Source organism: Diadema setosum, chromosome 20, assembly GCF_964275005.1.
Source record: "Diadema setosum chromosome 20, eeDiaSeto1, whole genome shotgun sequence".
In the NCBI taxonomy this organism is placed as follows: Eukaryota; Metazoa; Echinodermata; class Echinoidea; order Diadematoida; family Diadematidae; genus Diadema; species Diadema setosum.
The window spans coordinates 23,785,308-23,810,069 of record NC_092704.1 but is presented as its reverse complement, the minus strand read 5'-3'; the positions used below and the strand labels follow the sequence as shown (position 1 = coordinate 23,810,069).

At 38.2% G+C, this 24,762-nt stretch overlaps 1 protein-coding gene across 1 annotated transcript in view; it reads left to right on the top strand.

Moving 5' to 3' along the window:
* Positions 1-251: 251 nt before the first annotated feature.
* Positions 252-24,762, top strand: part of LOC140243376 (reticulophagy regulator 3-like) — a 28,276-nt gene continuing 3,765 nt past the window's right edge. The window contains exons 1-6 of the mRNA XM_072323053.1: positions 252-481; positions 15,876-15,982; positions 20,058-20,085; positions 21,474-21,600; positions 21,975-22,059; positions 24,078-24,212. Coding sequence (XP_072179154.1) covers positions 252-481; positions 15,876-15,982; positions 20,058-20,085; positions 21,474-21,600; positions 21,975-22,059; positions 24,078-24,212 — 712 coding nt within the window. The remainder of the gene's footprint in view (positions 482-15,875; positions 15,983-20,057; positions 20,086-21,473; positions 21,601-21,974; positions 22,060-24,077; positions 24,213-24,762) is intronic.

Below are 24,762 nucleotides of genomic sequence, written 5' to 3'. Positions count from 1 at the left end.
CTAGTTATGCGTTCGAACGACTTTAGTAGTACTACTCTGTATGCCAATAATAATATACAACAACAACAAACGTCAATTTCCTGTTGATATTGAGTGGCCGTGCTCCACACTGTTGTTCAGTGTATGTATCGTCGCCTTTTATCTCGCCTTGTGACTCTTGTGTGTGTGTGTGAACTGTGTGCAACGCGTGAATGCAGTGCCATGACGTCATACCACAACAAACCGGACTACAGTTAAATGGATGAAACAAAATGGATGATGCTGACGACTCAAGTCCGACGATTTCTCGATCATTTGACTCCATTCCCGCTGATAAAATGAGGGAACTAGAAAGAGAGGCGGCGATTAGAACAAGAGAGGAGCGTCTCAAGACCATTTTAAGCCCGATGGAGGGATTAGTGATGAATATCCAAAGCCTTTTGGTCTGGGAGAAGCCACAGCCGAGCGCAGTCATGTTTGTGTGTGCCAATATTGTGTTTTGGTAAGTCGGACAGCACGTTGGGTTAGAGCTGCGGTGTACTCGCCGCCCGCCCGCCGCCCGTACCTTTTACTAACTTAGCGTGATAGGTGGCCTATGTAGGCCAGGCAGCGGCCAGGCCCCAGAGATCCCTAACCAAACGCTAACTTTAGAGTGGAGCTGCCAAATGCAAGCCTAAGCAAGTGGGATAACGGCCCCAGCAAAGATAAACGAATGGAATGTACAATGTATTTAGGGCATGCTGTATTTCTTTAGTGAAGGAATTATTAGAAAAAGAACTGTGTGGCTCTGAGGTGTAATATGTCCGAGTAACAAAAGGCAGTTTCCTCACTTCTGTAACCTTGAGTTGTTAATGGCCTTGCTTAATCAACATGTTTGTTTTTTTAATGGATTTTTACAACTTTAAAGTTGAAAATGAAGTTTGTTGATAATAATTGGTGAAAGAAGCCTGTGTAGAAACTAGGTAAAGATTGTTGCATTGGCCTGAAGAAGTGATGTGCAGCAATGCAACAGGTACTCATCAATATTTAAAGGTGCATGGTCCCGGTGTTTTAGTCAAATGCATACGTTGGCGCACGGCGCAAGTTTCCTATAGAGACCTATGCTATCAACTCCTCTTTAGCGCTTGCGCTTTGGCCCACTTATTCCCCGAGTCCGAAGAAGTCCGATTCACTGTAGTCAGTGGTCCGATCACAGTTTGGCTCATGATTCGGCTGAGGGGGATGACAGCTTCAGCAAACTTCTTTTGTGATGTCATAATAAGAAGCACTATATGCACGCACCCTGGCAGTACTACAGACTGAGTGTTGCGCAGAGAAGACAACGGAGGCAACGTTACTTAGCAACACCTACGCGCTTTACTCTTGATGACAGCTCAACTTCGGCTATCTTCGTATCAATGCTAACGGTGATCGGCAGTATCATCAAAAGGGCCATCTACACTACCGTGTACTGGGACTATGCACCTTTAATTTAGACAAAGTGTATAGGCGGGGGCGGAGTGACGTCACTTCCGCATAGCGACGAACTCGCTGCCCTTAGTGCGATGAAAACAATAGCCGTCAAACGAGCGTGCAACAGAGCATGCAATGCCGTCATACAATACGCAAATTGCAATACATGGGACCATTCATTAGCACACATAAACGGAGTTTACGTGGATCTACAGTGGAGCTGTCAGTTCACGCTGCGTTACTACTGTCGCGTTTAATGCTGTTCATTTCACTTTTATTTACCGCTGAATCTAGTTCATTGTTTCAGTTAAAATATGCTTTCATAGATTATAAGATGTCTTTCGATTACTGTTAAAGTGGGAGTAGTGTCCACTTCACAGTGTAAAATACTTACTGACTACGCCAGGCTGATGATGGGCTTGATTCAGGTGGATTTACTGTATACAGGTGTATGCCTTGTAGTTCTTTCCTTTCCCAAACCGTGAGTCCATCAGCGTCGAGTCAAGGTCATGGGGGTCAATTGTCACCTGATATGGAGTTGGATGTGTCAGTCAGGTGACCCCCTAGTCAGGTCAAAGTCACAGTCCGGGTCTGGTTAAGGTCGTGAGGTACAGTAGATAGGAGGGGAAGTTAAAACCAACCATCCCCCAAAACCAAATCCCACTACACTGTGATAAACTTTCACAGGAAGCAAAGGAGAGATACGAGACTAAACTGTCCTCCATCGGCCTTGCAGTTTGTCCTTACCGTGTACCCGCAGACTCGTGGATCAATGACCCTACGTCGTGGCCAGACATTCAGTTCGCCGATGTGTACATGTACCTAACGAGTACACCTGGTTAGTAGTCGGTTATCATTTACTTCCAGTAATTTGAATTCAGAGCATATCGTCCTTGACTTCATTGGACTCCAGTGGGATCCGTCTTCATTCTCCCGGCTGATAGCAGCTAACCACCGGTTCCTTCTTTCTGGACTGCGATCATGTTTTGGAAGTTCAAAGAAAGATCGTTTTTTGTCCAACATTACACTATGATTATGGCAGCCAAACACAACACAACTTTGAGGCATTGTGAGGATGTGAAACAAACGATGAAATGATGTTCGAATCTGCAGTAAAAATGTCAGAAAGCTGTGCAAAAATAACCGATGATAGCACACTAGCGTATAGCGTTCATTCAGTGCAGTGCATTATAATATGCATGTACCGTGCGTGTATTATGCATGCGATGCATTGCTGAGCGCTGCACTAAGGTACGGTCGCTACGCATTTGTTTTCATCGGCCGGGTCGGTTACTAGGGCTCCATGTTGAAAATGCCCGGATGTCCGCCCCCGCCTATTGATAGTCTTTGCTTGTGCTACAGGCCACGCAGGCCTATGGGCATGGCATATGCACAATACATATGCTAACACAATGCATATGCTAACACTTTCCTAATGAAAAGCCATGTCTGTAGGTTGTGTGTGTGTGTGTGTGTGTGTGTGTGTGTTAAAAGTCTTGATAGTTGACAGAAACACTGAATGTCTTGAAGAATATTGCAAGCTTGGTGCAGTGTTCATGGCTGATTTAATCCCTTTTCACTATATAGTTATAGTAACTATATAGTTATAAACATAGTAACTATATACTATAACTATATAGTTCCTCCGATTTTGTCTGTCCAGGCATTTCATCAGTGTGTCACATGCAGATTTCTTCAATGTCGTGCTTTACATCACCACTCCATTCACTGCCATTTTGTCAGTATGTGCGTTATATACTTCAGGTGGTTACATCCTTCTACATGTACTCCATTATAGACTTTATTATCTACAGAAGACTACATCCTGTAGCAGATCATCACTGTCGGTGGTATGAGAGATGACATATTTCATGTTTACATTGTACTCACGTAGGTCCAATTGTGTGTACAATGGGATATGGTGCTTGAATATCAGAACAGTCACTTTTTCAGGGAATCTCACCTCTTGAATATTGCAGATCTGTTTACACAATCCAATACCCAAACTTGCTGTAGTACAGGATGATGTCCTTATTATGCGATTGACACTATTCTCCGACTATTGCCAGTCGTCGTAGGAGGCAAAACACAGTCGTTCTGCCCATTTTCGGTCCCAGAATTAAATGTGGCACACGGGGAGTTTTCACCATGGCACATAAAGAGCTATAAAACAGTGTTCTACAATGTAGGATTGCCCGATGAGGGTGTGTAGTATGAACAGGATGGATTATTATTATATATTTTAGATATATTTTCTCTGTCCTAATTCCCATACCTGCAGATTGATTCTCCATATTTACACAGTCCTCTCCAACATGTAGGCTTACACTTGTCTTGATTCTGCTCCCATGGTGTGCGCGATATACCCCCTCGATAGGGGCAAATATTGCATTAGCTTTGTATGGCCTACACGTGTATGACCATATTATGGACAAAGCTCATAGATCCATGAAATGAACTATTATAACATGATCTGTAGAAAGGCTTGCATTACAACACCAAACTTGCCACAATAAATTTGATTATCCTATTGTTGGCTAGAAGAGAAAAAGGTTGTAAGTCACTGTCGTGTTTTTAACAGTGGAGCTAGGTTCAGCAGACAACAGTCAATGCTGAAACCAACACTAGGTACAGGAGCAACAGCATGATTTTGATGTCAGCCTGCTATTAAACTGACTTCCTACACTGTACATGTAGTTTAGGATTACAGTGTATTGTTGCTGCTCATGTTTAGATAGCACTTACAGTGTACACCAACACTAGCACCAAACCTAGTAAAATCATGCTATGTCTTTCATAAACCCATTGACATATAAAATGAAAGGAAAGGTATTATAATTTCAGGAATGGTGTGGGTTACTGCACAGGGAGTAATTCTCACAGCATAGTGCAGTTGGGGTTTCAAAAATGAAGAAAATTGGAAGATGACTGTTTGGGTTTAAACAATGCAGGGTTATCCGCTTCATGTGCGAGGGAAAAGGGACGCGTGAAAGTTTTTCAAGTTTAATTTTCCATGGATCAGTCTAGCGTTGCCCTTAATGATTCAGTTTCCAGGACATAAACACTAAATAATATAGGCCTAGAGAGTAATTTAATTTCTGATTGCTGAAATGGAAGCAGTATGCATACATAAGTCCTGCAAGATTAATTTTAAAGTCAATATTTTGGAAGGGATGTTGCATGGGAAAGCTGAGGATTTGAATTACAGTGTACACACAGTAGGGGTAATGTGATACGTATATGTCTTTTTAGCTGTATGATAATACAGGATAGATAAAGATAAATCATGTACAGTAACTGTTTAGCAGCATGTGCTAAGTACTTTATTGCAAAAAGTGTGGACTAATAATGATTGCAGCACAAAGCAAGGTGCTACAATTGTACATTAGGGGTCTATTGGTTTAGTGTACATGTACATGTATATTTTGTGCAGCATTGACCTAGTAAATGGTCCCTGATTAGTCTGAAGTTAGAGAAGAGGTAAACATCACATCCCATGACATTAGTTAACTGACTCAGCACACTGTGAGTTCTTGTTGGCCCATCCCTATCTGATTAAGCAAACTTTTCATTGAAAACAAGGAAGTACTCAATTGATAGCCTGCCTATCATGTTGATGGCCTGATTGAAACATTGATAAACCAATTTGTGATCTGGCAAGTTTTATGCTAGGTACAAATGTGGTAAATTGACGTTTAAAAATGTGATTATCTAGACACTTAGGTGTGAATATATTTACTGCAGGAAAGATTCATTGTATCAATTAAAACTTTGGTTCATGCAAGGATAAATTTCACTTTGAAAAGTTTAGTCTTTATCCTCCCCCCCCCCCAAAAAAAAAAAAATAAATAAAATAAAATAAAATAAAAAAATAGAAGCCAAAATAGATCACATACACTGTATGTGGACAGTCTAGATGTGAAAATGTTATGAGGTGAAGTGAAAGCTTCACACAACCAATTATACACTGTACATTGTGCTGTATAGTCTCACAGGTATTCAATTGTCTTAAATCTAGATTGAACTTATACTTATTTGCTTTGATAAAAGTAAGAAACTAAATCATAAATTCAGCACTAAAATAACAACTGTAGAACTTTGTGAACATTTTATGGTATCTTTCTTTAAGGTTAGTTTAGAGTACCTTACATACTTGGTGACCTTATTGACAAAATTGGTTTTTCATACAATATGCATACAACATGTAGGTGTACATTGTACGCTATACCGGTAGGTAAAAGCTAGATTGAGGACGGACTTATTTTGCTACAACACGCATTTCCCATAGACACCTGCCCGAGTATACTCAGGACTTGCCTTCAATGGGTTAAGAATGGTGATTACATTGTTGAATCATCTAATTTGGGTTTATGATTTTAACCAGTAAATGCTTTTACAGTTTGAAAACACAAGAAATGATGTGGACTATTAGAATGTGACTGAAAGATCAATCGTTTCTGATCATATTTATTTGATTTAGAACTCCCAACTTTCCTCAGAACAATTTTCTCCGTGAGATAGATTTTTATATGAATTCCATTCCTCATACCCCTCATACCAGTGGAAGTACTGTACATAGTATGCAAGCAGTTTCTAGTGTTTATTTTCCTAGTTTCTAGTGTTTATTTTCCTAATACTAATCCATCTGTCTTAACTACTTGATGGCATCCACAAATCGTACATGTGAAGTTTTTCCAGCTGGTTCATATGGCATTTGCACATCATGCGATGGGTAGTGTACTTAGGGTATGGTCCCGTTCACTTGTTTAAACATGCATAGATCTATGAACTGGACGCAGTTGGCAAACATGCAAAGCAATCAAGGCCTAATGTTATGATATACATATGCCGACTGTAGTGGTGCTAAAAATGTATGCTGGGCATAGTTAAGTAATGATACTAGTAGTAGTGCGCTGTATTTAAGCATACAGTGCCGAACAAAAAACAAAACAAAAAGAGGGCGGATTATGAGATTAAATAAAACAAAGAGATGATTATAGTATCACTGCTCATGTTTACAAAATACACCGTGGTAAATTGTGAGGTCTAATGATGATGTCAATAGATGACTGATAAGATTACACTAAGATATTAAGGCAAAAATACCAAAGACCATATTGTATTATTTATATGCTGAAAAGTGTCAGTAAAGATGGTAATTTATTTCATTCTTTTTACCTATGGATAGATAATATATTTTATCCTTTTTTAGCCCATCTATGGTTATTTACTTTTTGAATTATTTTTTATATTTGCTTGTTTCTCTACCCTCTTCAAAAAAAAAAAATGAATAAAATGACACTTCATCAAATTGGCAGACGTTGGTCTTAAGATATGAGCCTTTCTTCTCTGCTTGTACAGTACTTACTCACATTTATCTTCTTGTGTAATGACAATTGCCTAAAGTGCACTTACAGTTGTAACTGTTCTTCAAAGTACGAGCACCCCCTTTGCATAGTCATACATTACACGAGCATGGCACAAATTTGATACTTGAGGATCTTGATTCGATTGCAAAATGCTGTAGTACACAAGTACATGTTCAGTATGCTTTAAACCCAGGTCATAGATGGGGCAAGAAGTACGTACTGTATCAAGTTTACTGTGATGGAGATGGATTGTGTAACACGAGACAACTTCCAGAGGCAGTTTACAACCCTGCTGTGCGGCATGTGGGAGAGTCTGTTCTGTTTACGATATGTCAACTATGGGAATGACACGCTATCTTTGCCCTGCATGATTGCTGGCAAGTTACAGAAATAGATCAGAGCAAGATTACGAGTCATTGTGTGTGACGTGTAAACCATGTACAACTCTAGCCAACTGATAAATGTCTTCAATAGTAAAGTGCGTAGTTAAAGGAAATGGAATCTTGGCAATGCTATTTCTGCAGGAAATCTTTCTGGAAAACAATTAGCATAGTATCCAAAGCTACTTGTACATGAGTTTTGCATACAAATTATCAATAGTACTCTGTCAAAAAAAAGAAAGAAAAAAAGTACAAGTGTGTATATTGCGTGAGTACTGTACATGTATGTGACAGTCTACTCGTCATCGTACTTTCCAATCCTATTGTAATGAAAGAGACAGTTGAGAGTTAATTGGAATTTTGATTAAGCCACTCATGCCTTCCTGATGTCGATTGATTGTACAATCCAGTCATTATGTGCTCTCAAACTTGGTACATGTATTAGTACACTGTACATTAGTATAGACAACAGTGCGCTCACCACTGTTAACAAATGGTTAATAACAAAGTGCTTATTACAACAAAGTAAAGATTCAGGTCCAGAAATTATCATCTACACAACAATACTTTGTGTATCTTTCTGTACTTTGCTGTTCAGCTACACTTGTATGACACAATTTCAACATGATAAAGAAAGAGAACTACAGGTCTCTGAGGACCTTGTTATTTATAAAGGAAGTTGCCTGTGTAAGCATCTGGCATGATTTTGTGGTTGACGACAGCCATATATATATATATATATGTATATATGATTTTTTATTTTTTTTTTTGTCATTACAAAGTTTCAAAGTGAGAAACCTGAAATGGCTACGGGTTAATGGTTAAGTCTACTATTGTTACTTGAGATTTTAATGCCTATTCTTGTGTGATTTGCTTGTGTAAACATGACTGCACTCAAAGAAAGGAGTGGGGACTCAACACTGGCAGTTGCGCTGATAAATTGGAATCGTGCCAAATTTTGCGATTCAGTGATTATTTTGACATTTAAAGTGGTAGAATCCTCAAGCCTTCTGTAAACAAGCGAAGGAATTTCAGCAACCCATGCCTAGTCACACTGAATGCTCAGGATCAACGGAGTGTCAACATGGTGACTCTTGTTTGATCATAAACCTTCGTTATACATTGTAGGTCCATGATTTGATCAAGTGCCAAGTACAAGTTGTAGTATAGGGTTTGTTGTTGTTTTTGTCCATGACTATTCGCTGACGCTGTTGCTTGATGAGTGACAGGTGAATAATCATGTGACTGAGAGAGGTTTTTAATAACCTGTTAATGAGGTGCAATTCTCAGATGTTTATCAAAAGAGGTTCATGAGCAAATATCAGGTAATAGGCAGTGATTGAGCCAAGAAGTGTAAAATTACTGTTGCACTCCACAAACTTGTTCGTGTGTGAATCTGTCAAAAAAAAAAGAACAGAAAACAACAACAATGATCAGCTCTTGTGATATGGAATGCTATCATGATAAATTAACATACAAAATAGCTATACAGTGTATGATAGAAACATTTGGTCTTTATTGTGGGATGACTGTTGAAAAATGAAAGAAATTAAAATTATCTGCATTGCCTCCTTTTGAAAGGAAGATCAGTTACTGTAACTTGTTCATGAAATCAAACTTTAGTGACCCCAGACAAAGATGGATCATGTGCACCTTGAACACAAGCTGGCAACATACACCCTTGTACAATGAATATTGTATACCCTCTGCACTTCAGTGTGTTTCAACCAGCCTATTTCACATTCGTGGGCGTGAGAGTATGACAGTTTCGACTCTGATCCTGTGTGGGATTATTTCCTTGACTCATAGGCACACATGAATGCACTGTAGACACACTGCATGCCAACAGTTAAATCTTTTGGAATAGAGATTGACAAACATGAGTGTTTGGTTGGGACATCTCTTGCATCTCATGTTTTTGCTCACTGGATGAAGATTTACAAATGTAGGCAGATCAGGGAGGGTACACCTCTTTTGGCAGACTGTGCAACATACAGCAAATTTACAGTGACAGGAAGGAGGATACTTACTTGATCCATAGTAGCTCCATGCTCGATCACGGGTCCCATCACTACAACCATGCAGTGTCTTTATAAATACAGTGCAAAAAGGGCGTACTGCCTGTTAATGAGAATGGAATCAAATAGGAAATATGATGTTACCATCACGCATTTTTGTACACGGATACAAGCAGGTTTAGTGGGCATTATGAAAGTACAGTCAACCTTGCATTCACATGTAAGTCAAATAATCATCTAGTAGGTCAAAGGATTTTTTGAAGTCCTCTTCTCTTTATTTTCTATTGATTTTAATCCCCATAAGTCTAATTTTCTCGAAATCGAAGCTACTTTCAGTCCAAATAGATTAGACTAATAGGCAAGGTGGACTGTATACACGTACATAAATGTACACACACACACACACACATGTGCAAATATATTTCTACATATGATACATGTTTATATATTGTTATATCACGTATCTTATGTTTGCGTTTGTTTATCATGTGTGTTTCCATGTTGCGTACTTCATTTGTTTACAATGTAGCTTTTTTCCCAAACATTTCCTCCTTTTTTTTTTAGTCATCCAGGGCCACTGAGCAACCGCAGTGTTATAGCCGTGCATGGAGTAACCTTGGTTTTCATATCATTTCATCATGCCTAATGTACCATGAATGGGCTGTCACTTCAGTGACAATGAATGAAAAACATTTGGGGCAAAATTATATCTTTTTTATTTTCTATTTTTTTGTGGTTTTTTTTTTTTGGGGTGGTGTTGATGGTATGGGCCCAATGTGTAGGAGTTTATGGTTATTGCATTATGCAGTGCAGCCGCATCGCAAGTTCTTCAGCATGCATTGTATGTATTCAATGTTTCTTGTACAATGTAGCTTCAGGTAGTGATGACCAGTCTGATGGTTTTTTTTTTTTTTTTTTAGATGTCTATATCATTGAAAACAAAAGGAATTGAGACTTTTATGATACTTGAAGTGACCGTGCATCCAACAATGATGGCTGGGCACACAGCCATGCAAGTCTTTTACATACCAAATATTTGTACAGTCCGTGAACAGAAGTCTTAAAGGGATCGTATAGTTTTGGTTGAGACTTAACTTCAGGTTTTTATCATTTTTTGGTGAGATAGTGAGAAACCTCTTATGAAATATGAAAGAGCATGTATTATAATTCCAAGAGGGATTTAACGTTTATTTGATGAAAATTGGTTTTGAAATGGCCGAGATATCCAAAACAGAGTGATCCTATATACGATTGTTTTGTTTTACTTTGTTTTTGGATGTTTCAGCTATTCCAAACCTGATTTTTATCAAATAAACTTTGAATTCCTCTTAAAATGGTATGCTTTGTACTATTTCATAAGTGTTTTCTTGGTATCTCGCAAAAAAGTTAAAGCCCAATTTTCATCTCACCAATACTGTACCATCCCTTTAAGAATGTGTGGCTTTTCTTTCTGATTCGTTCTATTTCTTGTTGAGGGAGATGCATTTTCATGATCAGCTTAGTACAGAGTGATGCAGACCTGAGGTCTGTCAACTCATTTGCATAACTGCCAGGTTGTAGTCTCATCATCCAGCCCTTGAATTGTATATTGACCGGGACATCAAATCTATTGACAGTGTAAACTATCATGCCTGCGTTCTGGTAATGAACACACTGAAAACCATATCTTTAGCACGTAAATATTCTGATATTAGTATATTTGCATGCACATTATTTTTGCCATGAAATGCAAGTGTGTGGTTATCATTTCAGGTTTCATTAGAATTTAGTCTCTTGGTTTTTCTGACATTCAGTAGGAAGTGATGCAGGTCGACAGCCTTGAAAAAAGACTGCATTTTAATATCAACCAGATAATGCCAAACAGAAGTTGGCTGGTGCTACTGCGGTTTTGCACTAAACCAGGTAGGCGTAAACTGTGTATACACAATAGATTGAATACTTGAGTGAAACTGAACGTATAAGCATATTACCAGGCACTTTTGTGCTGGTACCACAACAAACTAGATCCAAGTAACAGCCTTAGCTGGCTGCAGGGCTTTCCTTCCTGTGCTGTCAGGGGGTGGTGTCTTCGCATTGTTTGTTTACTTATGCAAATCATTTGCCAGGGGCAGCAGTGAGCTGTATCTCTGTAGTTTCATTTGGTTTAGGGACTGCTATTATTATGCCTCTTTTCTGTACGTATTAAGTGCATAGACGGTGAAATTTCTTGTAGCATACATCGGCTGTACTAGCTATGTAGGGGTGCCACAAATGCTCTTCCCTACTTGCCCAGGACAATTCTCCCTAGATCACATATAACTGTAAATACCCAAACAGCAGTGATGCTATTAAATTTCCGTGAGAATGTGTTGACATCAGTGCTATGATCATGATCAAAAGAACAACAGCAGCAGCAGCAACAACAACAACAACAACAAACAACAACAAACAAACAACAACAACAACAACAACAACAACAACAAACAACAAACAACAACAAACCAGAGCGCTGTTGTATATCTCCAAACTACCATATTTTCATAAATTTTCTCAGCAATGGCTAAGTGTTGGAGAAAAGAAATATCAAGTTACAACAAAAAAGAAGCGCTGAAAATGCATTGCTGTTGTGAAGTGACAATGTTTTAGTCGTGAGAAAAAGGGAAAAATTAGATGCGATTACCTCATAATTACAGTATATACTCTCTACCTGTGCCTACTACACAATAACTTCGCATCATCGAAAGTACATGCAGAAGTGAACACTAAAAGTGTGGCCCCGCATGACCTCCTTGTGTTGTGCATGGATGTGTAAGATTAAGTCATTCAAGTGCTCGTAGCATAGGCCAGTGTACAGACCTGATCACTGCTAGTGACAAAATGTTCACATATTAAATAATATGCGATAGGAAGAATTAATGTGCTCTTGTTGGGCAGGTGAAATTGATGGATGTTTGCCTGTTTAAGGCATCAGCCATGTGCCTGAATGCCAATTTGGGCAAGTGCAGATCGAGGTATAGCTCTTGTAATGCCCTCAGAATATTGCAGGGCTGCCAACATTGGAAACTAGTTGAGAGTGAGACTCCCATAGGCCAATGCTATAATTTAGGAGTCAAAATGAGTGAGATCAATAGAAATGCATGCAAATGAAATAAAGTTTAAGAGTGAGAAAGGACCAAAATGAGTGAGTCTCACTCTCAATGTGTGAGAGTTGGCAGCCCTGATATTGGTTTTTTTGTGCATCATTCTTTTTAATAAACAAATCGGGTATTTATGACCAGTATGTACAATGTTTGTCGCACTAGATATATTTTTGAATGTTTCAGGGACTACCAGCATTTGTTGGCTGGTTGTTTGGTTGCTTTGTTCAATTTTTGAAGTTATTAAAGATGACCTTCGTCATGCTTGTGCGGTTTGCTGGTAGGTGATCTGACCAGCATATCTTATTACGGTAGTTGTGCCAGTTATCATATTTGGGAAATGCATTGATACATACTCTGTCCGTTGTGTGTTTTTCTTGGTGTATGCCATAGTGTTTGTAATTTGACAACAATATCAGCAACCTTGATTTATATACGTAGTCCATAGGTATAGGCTACATATTAACAAATATTTTGAAAATGTATTAAATGGATGAGTTCAGGGAAAGTTCAGGAAATTCTGTTGCTGAGAAACCCTTTTTTTTTTTTTTGTGCAACACGCTTTTTTTTTTTTAATATCCATGTGTGCTCATGTTGGCGAGCTATCAACCTTCAAATGAGTGGGTGGTGTGGTAAACAGTTTGACAAGTCACATGACAAAGTATTGCATTATTCATGATGCAACCATTTTCTTCCAAAACACAGGCAATTCAATTTGATGAGAGTTGCCAAAGCCAGCTATGGCAATCCCATTGTCTCATTTAAACTACACTCCTTGGCACATGCAGTGAACACAAAAATGATGGTCAACTTTCAAAATCATCCCAAGTTGACAAGAGGGATAAAATACAGAGGGACTGATCTTGGTGTAAAAACATTGTAGATGTTTAATTTGTTGCTTCAAGTGCAGAGCCTGTAGGTCTACTCCTAAATTTTTCCGTGCTCTATTACAAAGGTAACATTTTACACATAATTTTCCTGTAATATGCAGATAGCAATTCTTATAAGAGCGGGGTTGATTCAAGTTAATGGAATAGAGATATTATACTTGACTGACGACAGCAGGGACAAATGTTGATTTTAGCATGAGGAGTAGAAAGCGCCATGATACGTGATGTCCTAAGGCCATCAGTCAAGCAACCATGCACATATGTTATAACTATTATTCCGATGGAGGGTACAGACAAAAATACTTTAAAAAAAAAATCTATAAGGTCACCCTTAAGGTCAACCTTCCAGCCCCCTTGGATTGCTGCCAATATACCTGTAAGTTCAGGTGCCATGTGCAACCCTGGAGGCCCTGGCTAAGGTGTGGGCGGGATTGTGGGTGATGTTTGCTCCAAATGTTCCTTCCTGTTTTGCCTAAAAATAAGACTTTCTGTTTGAGTTATATCGCTACGGTGCGTGCATTCACACCAAATTTGGTCATGTCGCTGACTTTGAGTGGCGTTTAAAGTGTGTTCACGTCTGATTGTGCTTGTTTGCATAGAACTGCTGCTTGAGATAGAGCCTGTAGAGCTGATAAGAACAGCTGTGGCATCTAGATGAAGACTTCTTTTATTCTATTTTCATCCATATTTGGCATATGAATCCAGAGAGTCCAACCCAAAGCACCTTCTGATCTGGAAATTCTCCCGCCTGAAACCCGAGCAAACGCGAGACTCCAACTTGATGTGCGCGAAGTTCCTTGCGGCCGGGGGCCAGGACCCGCTCATGGGCCCTGGAAGCTCTAGGATTCTAGATACACTCTCGTGCTATATCTAAGGCTTATTTTTCATCATACGATCAGCTGACGATGGCAATAAGTAAGAAAGCATTTCAAGCGGGAGACACAGAGCCAGGGCGGGAGAAATTAAATCCCAAGTGGGAGAACGGGAGATTTTGTAAAAACGGGCTTTCGGCGGGAGATCTCCCGTCAAAAGCGGGAGAGTTGGAGTCTCTTTGAATCATGTGACAATCTGTGCCATAATAATCGGATGATATTCGATAGAGAATGGTGCTGATAATTAAAAAAAACCCATAATAATAGAGCTATTTTATTTGTGCCATGAGTACAAATTCTTTTGGCACTTCAGTGATTTGACAAAATATATGTACAATTGTATGTGTGTATGTATGCAAAAAAGCAGGAAGGATGGATGAGGGAGGGGGACCCTGCCCCCCCCCCCCCCCCCCCGCTACAGTAGGGAGATTTTTTTTTTTTTTTTTTTTTTTTTTGATTTGGGATATGAAATTATGACATTTGGTGCATACCAGTGAGGCAATTTTGTGAGTGAAATTGCATTACAGGTATTCACCAAATCTCATGATTATTTTTATGAATAAACTGGTTGTCTGAGAAGAAAATGCAAACAGGACATTTTATGATTTATGTCTGGATGCTGGCTGGAGATTGGCAAATTGCCCTTCTCTTTAAGGGGACTGTACAGTACTGGTTGAGGTGGGGATTCAGGTTTATAACATTTCTAAGTGAGATAATGAGAAACCTCTTATGAAATATGAAAGAGCATATAATTTTAAGAAGGATTCAATTTTATTTGATGAAAATTGGTTTTCAAATGGCTGAGATATCCAAAAAAAATTATATTAATAAAAAAATACGACAGGCCATGTGTGCCTTTTATCAGGATCTCTTTGTTTCACCTTGTTTTTTGGATATCTCAGCCATTTCCAAACCGATTTTCATCAAATAAACTTTTGATACCCCTTACAATTGCATGCTCTTTGACATATCATAGAGTGGTTTCTGAATATTTCACAGAACGACCAGAACTGTACAGTCCCTTTAATGCGCGATCTATGCATTTTACCTATTTTGCGGTCTTCTTTTCTGTGCCCGAAGGCATGCGAAAATGGATGCTGAGCGTGTGAGCTTGAGATGATAATGCGCTGGAGCACGAGTCTCGCGCTGGAGGCGGGAGACTTAAGTGCAATGTAGGTCTGTGTAGGTCAAGTTTGGATAGAATGCTGTACAAGTGTGGCAAAGTTTTGTTTGTTATATTTTGCCTGCTTCAAAGTTCATATCATGGAAGCATCGGCCCTAATTTGCAGCTAAATGGCCAGGTATTTTGTACCAAACATTCTGCTTTCAAAGTTGTATTTATTTATAAGACAGGGTATTGAGATGAGAAAAATAGTTGCTCAGGGCGAATCTACCACGCGGTAGTTAAAAGATTGTCTTTTTATATTTGTACAACTGAGTGTAATAGAAAAAGAAAAAGTGAGAGCTTGTTCTGTCATGTAGTCTAAGCATTATGAGGTTTAGTATGAAAGCACATAACATGCTGTTTAATGCATTGTATGCTGTTTATCACCCTGTTGTATGACTGATTCCGTGGGGAACTACAAGTATGTGCCCCAAAGTTTGAAGGCAGGAAAAACTATGACATAAACATGAATACAGCATTAATTACCAGCGAGTTTTCCAGTAGTGCACTTGCATTTTAGTATATCTGTATATACTTGTACCTCACAAAAAACAAAAAAAAAAAACCAGAGAAATTAAATGGTGATTACATTCCTATTTCTTTCCTGTTTACCTTGTTGCCTACCTCCTCCCAGGTTGGCTGCGACCACAAACCAGCGGCTAGTCTTCATCGCAGCCTCCCTCAGTTTTCTGCTTGTCTGTGCCGAGACCTTCCGCTATCGCGTTTGGCCGAACATGCGAGGTTAGTGTACAGTGAAGCATCTCTTGGCTGTTGTATTTTGAAAGTCCGCTGAAGGTTTCAAACCTCCATTAAATTTGGGTTCAGTGTTACAGCCTATAGTTGGGTTTTTGTGTTTGGGCTGAGGTTGAAAACCTTCAGTTTCAGGTCTTGATATATTGAATATCAAAATACAAGTTAAGTAATGTTTATCAAAACTTTGCAAGCTTTTTCTGATGGTTATTCATGAAAAGTCTTATTATTTTTGCCTTCCTTCTCCCTTTTTGAATAATACTGATGATAATGTTAGAATATCATGATTATTATCATTATTCTTGGAGTAGTATTAAATAGCTACATAGCAGTGGTAATAAACTTAAAACTCAAAACGCATCTGTTCCTCTCACACTGAGGATTGTAATTGCTGTCTATAATGTTCAGAACAACTGTATTCTTTATCTAGTATGTTTGTTTGTTGTTTGCCATTTTCTTCTCTGTTGTCATGCTTGAACATGTATTGTACATGTGTATACATCTGTATCTTTATCTTTTCATTTTTTTTTGAAGTGCCATGAGCACTGAAAGGTGGACCTGTGTGCTATACAAGTAACCACTATTATTATTATTATTATTATTATTATTATTGTTGTTAATATTATTATTATTATTATTATTATTATTATTATTGTTATTATTATTGTTATTATTATTATTACTATTATTATTATTATCATTATTATCATTATTATTATTATTATTATCATTATTATTATTATTATTATTGTTGTTAATATTATTATTATTATTATTATTATTATTATTATTATTATTATTATTATTATTATTATTATTATTATTATTATTATTATTATTATTATTATTATTATTATTATTATTATTATTATCACTATTGTTATTATTATTATTACCGAATTAGTAGTAGTAGCAGAAGGTGTCGTAATCTTATCAGTGTCATCATTTGAATGAGAATTACTTTTTTGTGTGCGCTTTGATTAAAAAAAAATAATAATCACCATTGTTGAATAGTGAGAAACAGCAACCTCTACTGATTTAGCCACTGTCAACATTGATCCTTTCCTCGTTGATAACGAAGAAACTTGACGTATTATCTTTAAGTGAGTTAGTCATATCATGGCTGACTCATGAACACGTAGTTGTTTTCTTGTCACCAAGTCCTGTGTATGTGCTTTATCTTGCAGTACTAACAGACAACCAGGGGTAACTAGAATTTGCTATATAGCATCTTGGGGTACCAACAACAATTGGCCCTGTGCTTCTTAAATTCCAAATTTGTGATCAAATGGATTTAGGGAATTGTATTTACATACATTTTCATTTTTTCTGGCATAGTATTGAAAATCTATTGAGCACTTTACTTCACCACCTTCACAAAGCAGGGGGAATATATTATTACTGTAAGCATATGTCAGTAGTGAGCAGAAGGAACGAGTACTTTTCATTAAAATGAAATTTTGTGAAATTCTCTTTACATTTTTTGATACCCTTCCACTACAGTGATGCCACAAATGGCTGAGATAGCCCCCTTTTCCAGCAATGGCTGATGTACACAATCATTTAGTCAAAACTTAGAAAATTGATAACTTGGATAGATTGTCCAATTTTCTTCAAACTTCACTGATGTTTTCTTCTACTATTTCTGCATACATTGAATCACATAAACAATGAATTTTTGGTGTAAATAGTGCAGGCATTCAGCTTGAAATAGTGCATTTTGCATGCACTCAAGCTGTGATGTTTTCATACATTTTTTTTTTTTTTTTTTTTTTTTTTTTTTTAGAATACAATTTTGAAGGGAGTGCTAGCCTACCTCTGTCGATTGAGGAAGGAGTTCTTCATGTTGTCCTAATGAGTAGAACTTTGCTGAAGCTGTGTGCATTAGTTGATCCAGCCCTTGTGATATGGGCAAGTTCCATTTAATACGAGCTGGGAGGGAGGCATGCTGTTATATTTAGGGGGCTGCAGAAGAGGCAAGGCCCTTATGTAATTACATCTGAGTCATGCAACCCTAACCTTTTCATACACACGCACACATGATCACTCTTTCTATCTCTTTCTTTCTTCTACCCCGCCCCAACAACTTGATGTGACTGTAAAACCATAGGGCTACATTTTAATTTTGCAAATTTTGCAAGAGCCAAGATTCGAGTTCATGCATCCAGAAGTTCTTGTCTACCCTATGCACTGAGTGTCAGTGACAATTTCGTCTGGTACAGTAGTTGTTCTGTATTAAAGGGATCGTATAGTTTTGGTTGAGACCTAATTTCAGTTTTCTAACATTTTTTGGTGAGATAATGAGAATCCTCTTATTAAATATGAAAGAGCATGTAATTCTTTGAGGAATTCAATGTTTATTTGATGAAAATTGGTTTTGAATTGGCTGAGATATCCAAAAAACAGCGATTCTACTAAAGTGTGAGACCCACACTTTGTTACGATCACTTTGTTTTACTTTGTTTTTGGATGTTTCAGTCATTCCAAACTCGATTTTCATTAAATAAACTTTGAATTCCTCTTAGAATGGTATGCTCTGTACTATATCGTAAGTGTTTTCTTGGTATCTCGCAAAAAGTTAAAAGCAAAATTCTCATCTCCACCAATACTGTACCATACCTTGAACAAAATTACCAATGCTCTTGTATGGAAATGCTATCACATACATGTATTATGTGCAGTGCATCCCAAGTGTGCCTTGTAAATGTATACAATAGTGATCAGAAAAGCATGCATTGAACTGTTTCTGAGGGTAACCTTGCTGCTGACAGAATAGTAAAATATTCAATATGAGAATTTCATCAATTCCTGAAAAGTGTAAATTTATGCCTTCCTTCTGAAGGATGTGGCATTTGTGTGCGTGTGTCATTTTGTAGTTCACCACCGTTCTCTATGCTCACAATTCTCACACATGACAGTAATTTGCCGTAAGCGTTGCCATGGAACCACTGTGATAATACCATCACGTCTGTGGCTTACTCGATCAGCCTTATGACTTGCTCCAGTTTAACATTCATAGATCTGTCATGCTCTTCCAGGCAGGACATGCAATTCTGTACAATGTACTTGCCATCGAAGCAGTGCAATGAGATGCAACCTTGTGGTGCACACATGCACTTGTATGATGAAAGCATAGATGTTCTACTCAATGCAAATTTACCACCATGTTGTATCAAATATGGCTTTTGAAATTTTTTGTATTCGTATAATGGTAAACATCATACCATATACACCATAATCATATTCATTCCCTTTTTCGCTAAACCATTACAATGAGGAATATTTGCTCTGCTTTATTGGAATTTCCGAAGTTATAGGGCCTATTTATGAATATGTTCATTCGTAATACCCATTTTAATTTTGCATTCATTTTGTTATGTTGGGGGAACTAAGTGTACAGCTGTAGATCACAAGAACAAGTAGTATTTGTAGTCAGAGATGCATTCCATATGAAGTATAAATGTATGCAGTGTGGTAATCACACAATATGCACTGAAAAAAAAGAAGATCTTGTATTCCTTTCACAGAATACACTTAATTGTACAATGAGGAGTTGCTTAAATTGCCTTTATAGCATCAGAACGAATAAATTTCTCATTGATCAGACACATGGCTGCAGTATGCATATAAAGTGATGTAATATATCTCCCTCAAATATGCAGTTACTCGGTCTACATGATCTATTAATATGTTAATTGTATGCTGAACAGCAGGATGTTACAAGTGAATGTGAATGAGTGAATCTACCGTCGATGCATTTTTGTATCCGCTGTACACGAGTGAAGGTTGAAGTTTGTTGTTTTATTCAGTGAACTGAGTATGGTAATCATGATAATCTAATAAAAAACACAAACAGCTCATATATGTTGATATCAAACTGAACAAAGTTGCAAGCAATTGGTAGGTCCATGGCATACATGCCCCTATGTGTTTTTAGGTGTGTGTTTGTGTGTATAAGATTGTGTGGATAACATGTCTGTGTCTTCTGTATAACTTGGTAAAGCATTGTAACAATTGTATGTCTTAACATCAAATTAATAAGAATTTTGATTTCTGTCTTTCTCAGTTAAACGGAGGGAACCAAGGGAAGAGGAGTAAGTATGATTTTACATTTCTTCTCATAAAATATTTGTGTCCTTGTGGAGTTTTGCTGTAAAAATCATATTCCATGGTATTCTTGTCATCAAATTAGCACCTCCAAATTTGACTCCATATATGACTTATTAGAAAAAGATAACTTATGGAACAGGTTTGATACAGTCAATCTGCACAAAATCTAAAAGAGATTTTAACATAGTGTGCCAATTTGCGAAAGAAAACTCCCTCCCCCCCCCCAAAAAAAAAAAAAACCCAAACAAACAAAACCCAAAACTAAACCCCATTGATACTCTAAAATATGTTGTGAATTTATGAATCAGCTACAAATCTAGCAATTATTGAGGCTGGCAGAAATTCTGTATCAGAAGCATGATTCTACAATATATGAACAGCAACCTAAGGCCCTATCACAACTCCATAATAACCCTAACCCTAAGTCCTTGGAGAACATATGACTGGAGCAATTGTTGGGGGGGGGGGGGGGCAGGAAGATGCACTGTTGTAAGCCTTTTTTTTTTTTTTTTTTTGCTGGTCAGCGGATGAAACCTGGAAATGGCATGAGAAATGAAAAATAATGGTACAGGAGCCTTCCCCCCCCCCCCCCATCAGCTGATTAAACTCGCAAGTGGCACCAGAAATATTTTTTGCTCCCACCCCCATTTACCCTTTACGGAATTCCTGGATCCTCCACTGATATCAACCTCTCATGCATAACGTAACAGGAATCACACACATTGTATGTACACGAGTACACTCACTTATCTTCCCAAGGAGTACTCCAACAGAGCTACCATTTTTCACACAATTGCTTCAAATGTGGCTCCATTAATGCTCGAAGTGATTCCTATACGTATTCCTCTATACATGCAGTAAGGAGCATTTTGTATAAACTAGCATCTTGTAATAGTCAGAAGTATTCAAAGTGTTGATAGTTATTCTGCTATTGTATACGCCATATATTTCGCGAGTCTAAATTTTCGCGAATCGGGACTTCCCAACAATTTCGCGAGTGATTAAATTCGCGATCGTGGGGAGTCCTGTACCAAACGGAGAAATGTATCGTGGTATATGCGTACGTCGCATTCATATCAGCATTAGAGTCAATATTTTCGTGTGTTTTTAGTTTCGCGTATAGCAGCTGACTTGCAAAATTCACGAAAATAAAAACCTCGCAAAATATTTGGCATAATACAGTATTTGGTACATTTTATTTGATTGAATAGACAACTTTAATGATTCACCATACCATCCAGGAAGGACTCATGTGGTTTATGATATTAAGATTATGTGATTCATGTTATCTGTTATAATATAATGTTTAATACTCACAAGCGTATACACAATATTATACTATTAATCTGCTATTCATTTTTCCAACCAATAGGTGGACATCTCTGTATGAACGCCTGCTGAGCGTTCCAGAGCTGTGTGAGTACATTTCTCGTGCCTGGCAGCTGGTGGAGGACTGGCACAATGCATTCTGGGAGCTCCGCAAACGGGATCCAGCAAAGGTATGGTTTTTCACTAGAAATATTAAACATCCTGTTTTGATTATGAGTCTGTGAAGACTTTAGTACAAGATGTACAAAGAAATAATGTGATCTTTTACATTCAGGCTAGAGTCAGCTTTGGTGTCACTGCTGTTTCTGAGTGCCCAGCTGTTAAGCCATAACACCAGCAAATGTCCAATTTACACTCCTAAATCAAGTTCAATAAAAGTTTTCCCTATTTGGTCTCTTTGAAGGTACTCTTGAATTGAATCTTTGTTTTAAGTCCACTCAAGACAGAGTTGAATTTCACTTTGAATTGTACAGTGACTGTTATCCGTCATATTTTTGATGTTAAAAGATGCACTTGTATCGTATTCTCTTTTTTCCCCCCACAGTTTTGCACCTATACCTGTTGTGTGTGCCTGACAGTATTCTTTATCAGTGTCTACATACCTGGGGTCATACTAGCGTACTTTGTGAGTAAGTATACACAGCCAGCAAGACTTCCAATTAGCCCCAATTCCCCGCTGCTTTGGACGAAAGATTCGCTTTGTTGTTTTGAATGCTTAGACTGGATTAGAGAAAGGAAAGTGCACTTTCTGCTCCATCATTGGCCAGCATTGCTTCTGCCTATCAAGCCAAAGGTTGCAGAATCAGTGCTAGAGAGGATCAATGGTTGTTTACTTGTGCATATTCTATGTTCATTCTTTCATCTCCTTGTATCCTAGTGTGTTGTCTGACAGTATGTCCAACTTGGCAGCCCAAGGAATTACACAATCGTAGAACTTGAACCCTGTTTCTTCCAAGGGCCAGGGCCAAGCCACAGCTCAGACCAAATTCAATTGCTGGGCTCAGCCTTGCATTTCTGTGCATTTACACTGTGAAATCGGGCTGCGGCCGAACATGACTCTCTCAATCTAGTTGTCTTGATGCGCGATGTGAACAAATTTAGTTGTAAAAGTAGATCTGCTGAACTTCGTAGGAATTTTAGAAATTTTAGCCCATACTAACATTGAATATGGACTAAAGCATACAGCTGATTTGATACTAACATTTTTTATTATAAAAAGGGATGTTTGCTGCAAGGAAAATAATAGTAAAATGTAAAGTGGCAGGTAACAAGGAGAGCTTGATATATACCTTGCGTGAATTTAATACAGGGGGCATTTCATGAAGCATTTTGACAGATATTTTTTTTCTGATAAACTATTATAAGCTACTGAAATCCGTCCATCTGACTGGCTGAGAGCAAATTTGTCTGACAAATTTGACAGACAAACGCTTTATGAAATACCCCCCAGAAGTGAGGATGGCAGATGTTTATCACTTTCCCTTAGAATTCAGTTGTACCTGTTACCTACTTCCAATTCCCAAAGACAAGAGCTGGAATGTTGTCCTAACAGCACTCAGATTCATCCGCACATGATCGAGTACAGTATGGTAAAAGGCCCAGCACAAAATGAACATGAATTACGGGGTCAAGCAATGGCCACGCCCCTGTAACCTCATAGCTCTGACACCGAGACTACTAGCAACTCCTGGGCCTCATTTCATAAAAAATGTTAGGATAGCAACTCTTGTTGGAATGGCAATTTCCCATAGCAACAGCCAATGAAGAAGCTGGATTCTTGTCATTAACAAGACAATTACCATTCTAATAAGAGTTGCTATCATATCAACTCTTTGTGAAATGGGGCCCAGAAGTGGTCCAAAATTTGACCGTGGCTCAATGTTTCATGACTGTTCACACCGAGCTTTGGGAGCGGCTGATCTGTGACTCGGCCTCAATCTGAGCTTTGGTGTAAACAGGGTCCCAGGAAAACTTTCATGGCCCTAGGGAACATCATAAATCTTTTTGTGTGAGGTATGTCTGCCATAAAAGCTTGAGATTCAAGGCTGGCTTGTAAAAACAAATTCATTCATGTACCATGCAAAGATGATGTGCTTACATGACCAACACATCATCCAGAGAGAGCATAGACAAGAACAAATTTGTTTTATAGAGATGTTGAGACAAAGTTGTTTTACAGAGATGTTTGTGACAACATTGGCACATTCAAGGAACAATCCACACAACTTGGGATCTGATATCTAAATGTAGAAATGCGCATGTGCTTCAAACACATCTTATTGCTACCAGAGAAATGTGTACCATATAAATATATTCCTGTCTTTTGTGGTTTGTCATAGATAAACATGAAGAGCTTTCAACCAAATGGCACTAAATTCATTGAAAAATGATGGATTTAGTGCCTTTTGGAAGCGAGCTCTTCACATGTTCTTATAGGATGACCGAGTCAAATTATCCTTGGAGAAATATATATCATACATTCATGTATTTTTTCCTGGTGGTTTGCTGCAGAGATACAGAAGAATCAATTGTACTACTGCCGAAGGAATTTATACTTGTTTGCCAAGCATATAATTGTGTTGTAGGTTATAATATATTTGTGTGATATATAATGTTGATAAAATATTATCTATTTTCATATTCCCAGTGGTTTGCCTGCTACTGTGGCCAGCGTTTTTATTCCATGATGTTACTGGTCAGCTCTATACAAAGATGAAGCCTTTCCTCAAACAGTTTGAACAGAGCATGGACAGTCTGGAGCGCAGGGAGAGGCGACAAAAACGTGAGTATGCTTCTCGGCACCATATGGATTTAAAATGACTACTGTAAAAGTGGAAATTTTCACAGTGTTGAAATTTTCACTCATTTCGCGCAACCAGAAGCTAGCGCGAAAATAAAATCACGTGAATATTTTTGCGTGCCTTGTGTTCCAATAGTTGAGGTCTTGATTCCGCGGAATTAAAAACACGTGAAACTCTTCTTACTCGGCCAAGCGAGAAAAATTAGTCGCGGGAAAATATCCACTTTTACAGTACCCCCCCCCCCCCTCCCTTCCACATTTCTCACCACAAAATAGTCATACTTCATTGCGCCTGCTCTCTCTGTCTCTCACATTAATATCTGTGCCTCATTGTTGGAAGACTCTGAAAGACACACAAAATCCTGGGATGTTATATATCATGAGTGCAATCAACAAGCGGTTTGGTAACAATGTCATTTTTGAGGTATTAGTCATAAAAGGGTTGAGGTGAGCTTTGATCCCACCATCAGTCAGTTTAAGCTTCCCACATTGCTTTGCCAGTGGGGTCATTACCTTAGAATACTAAAGATGC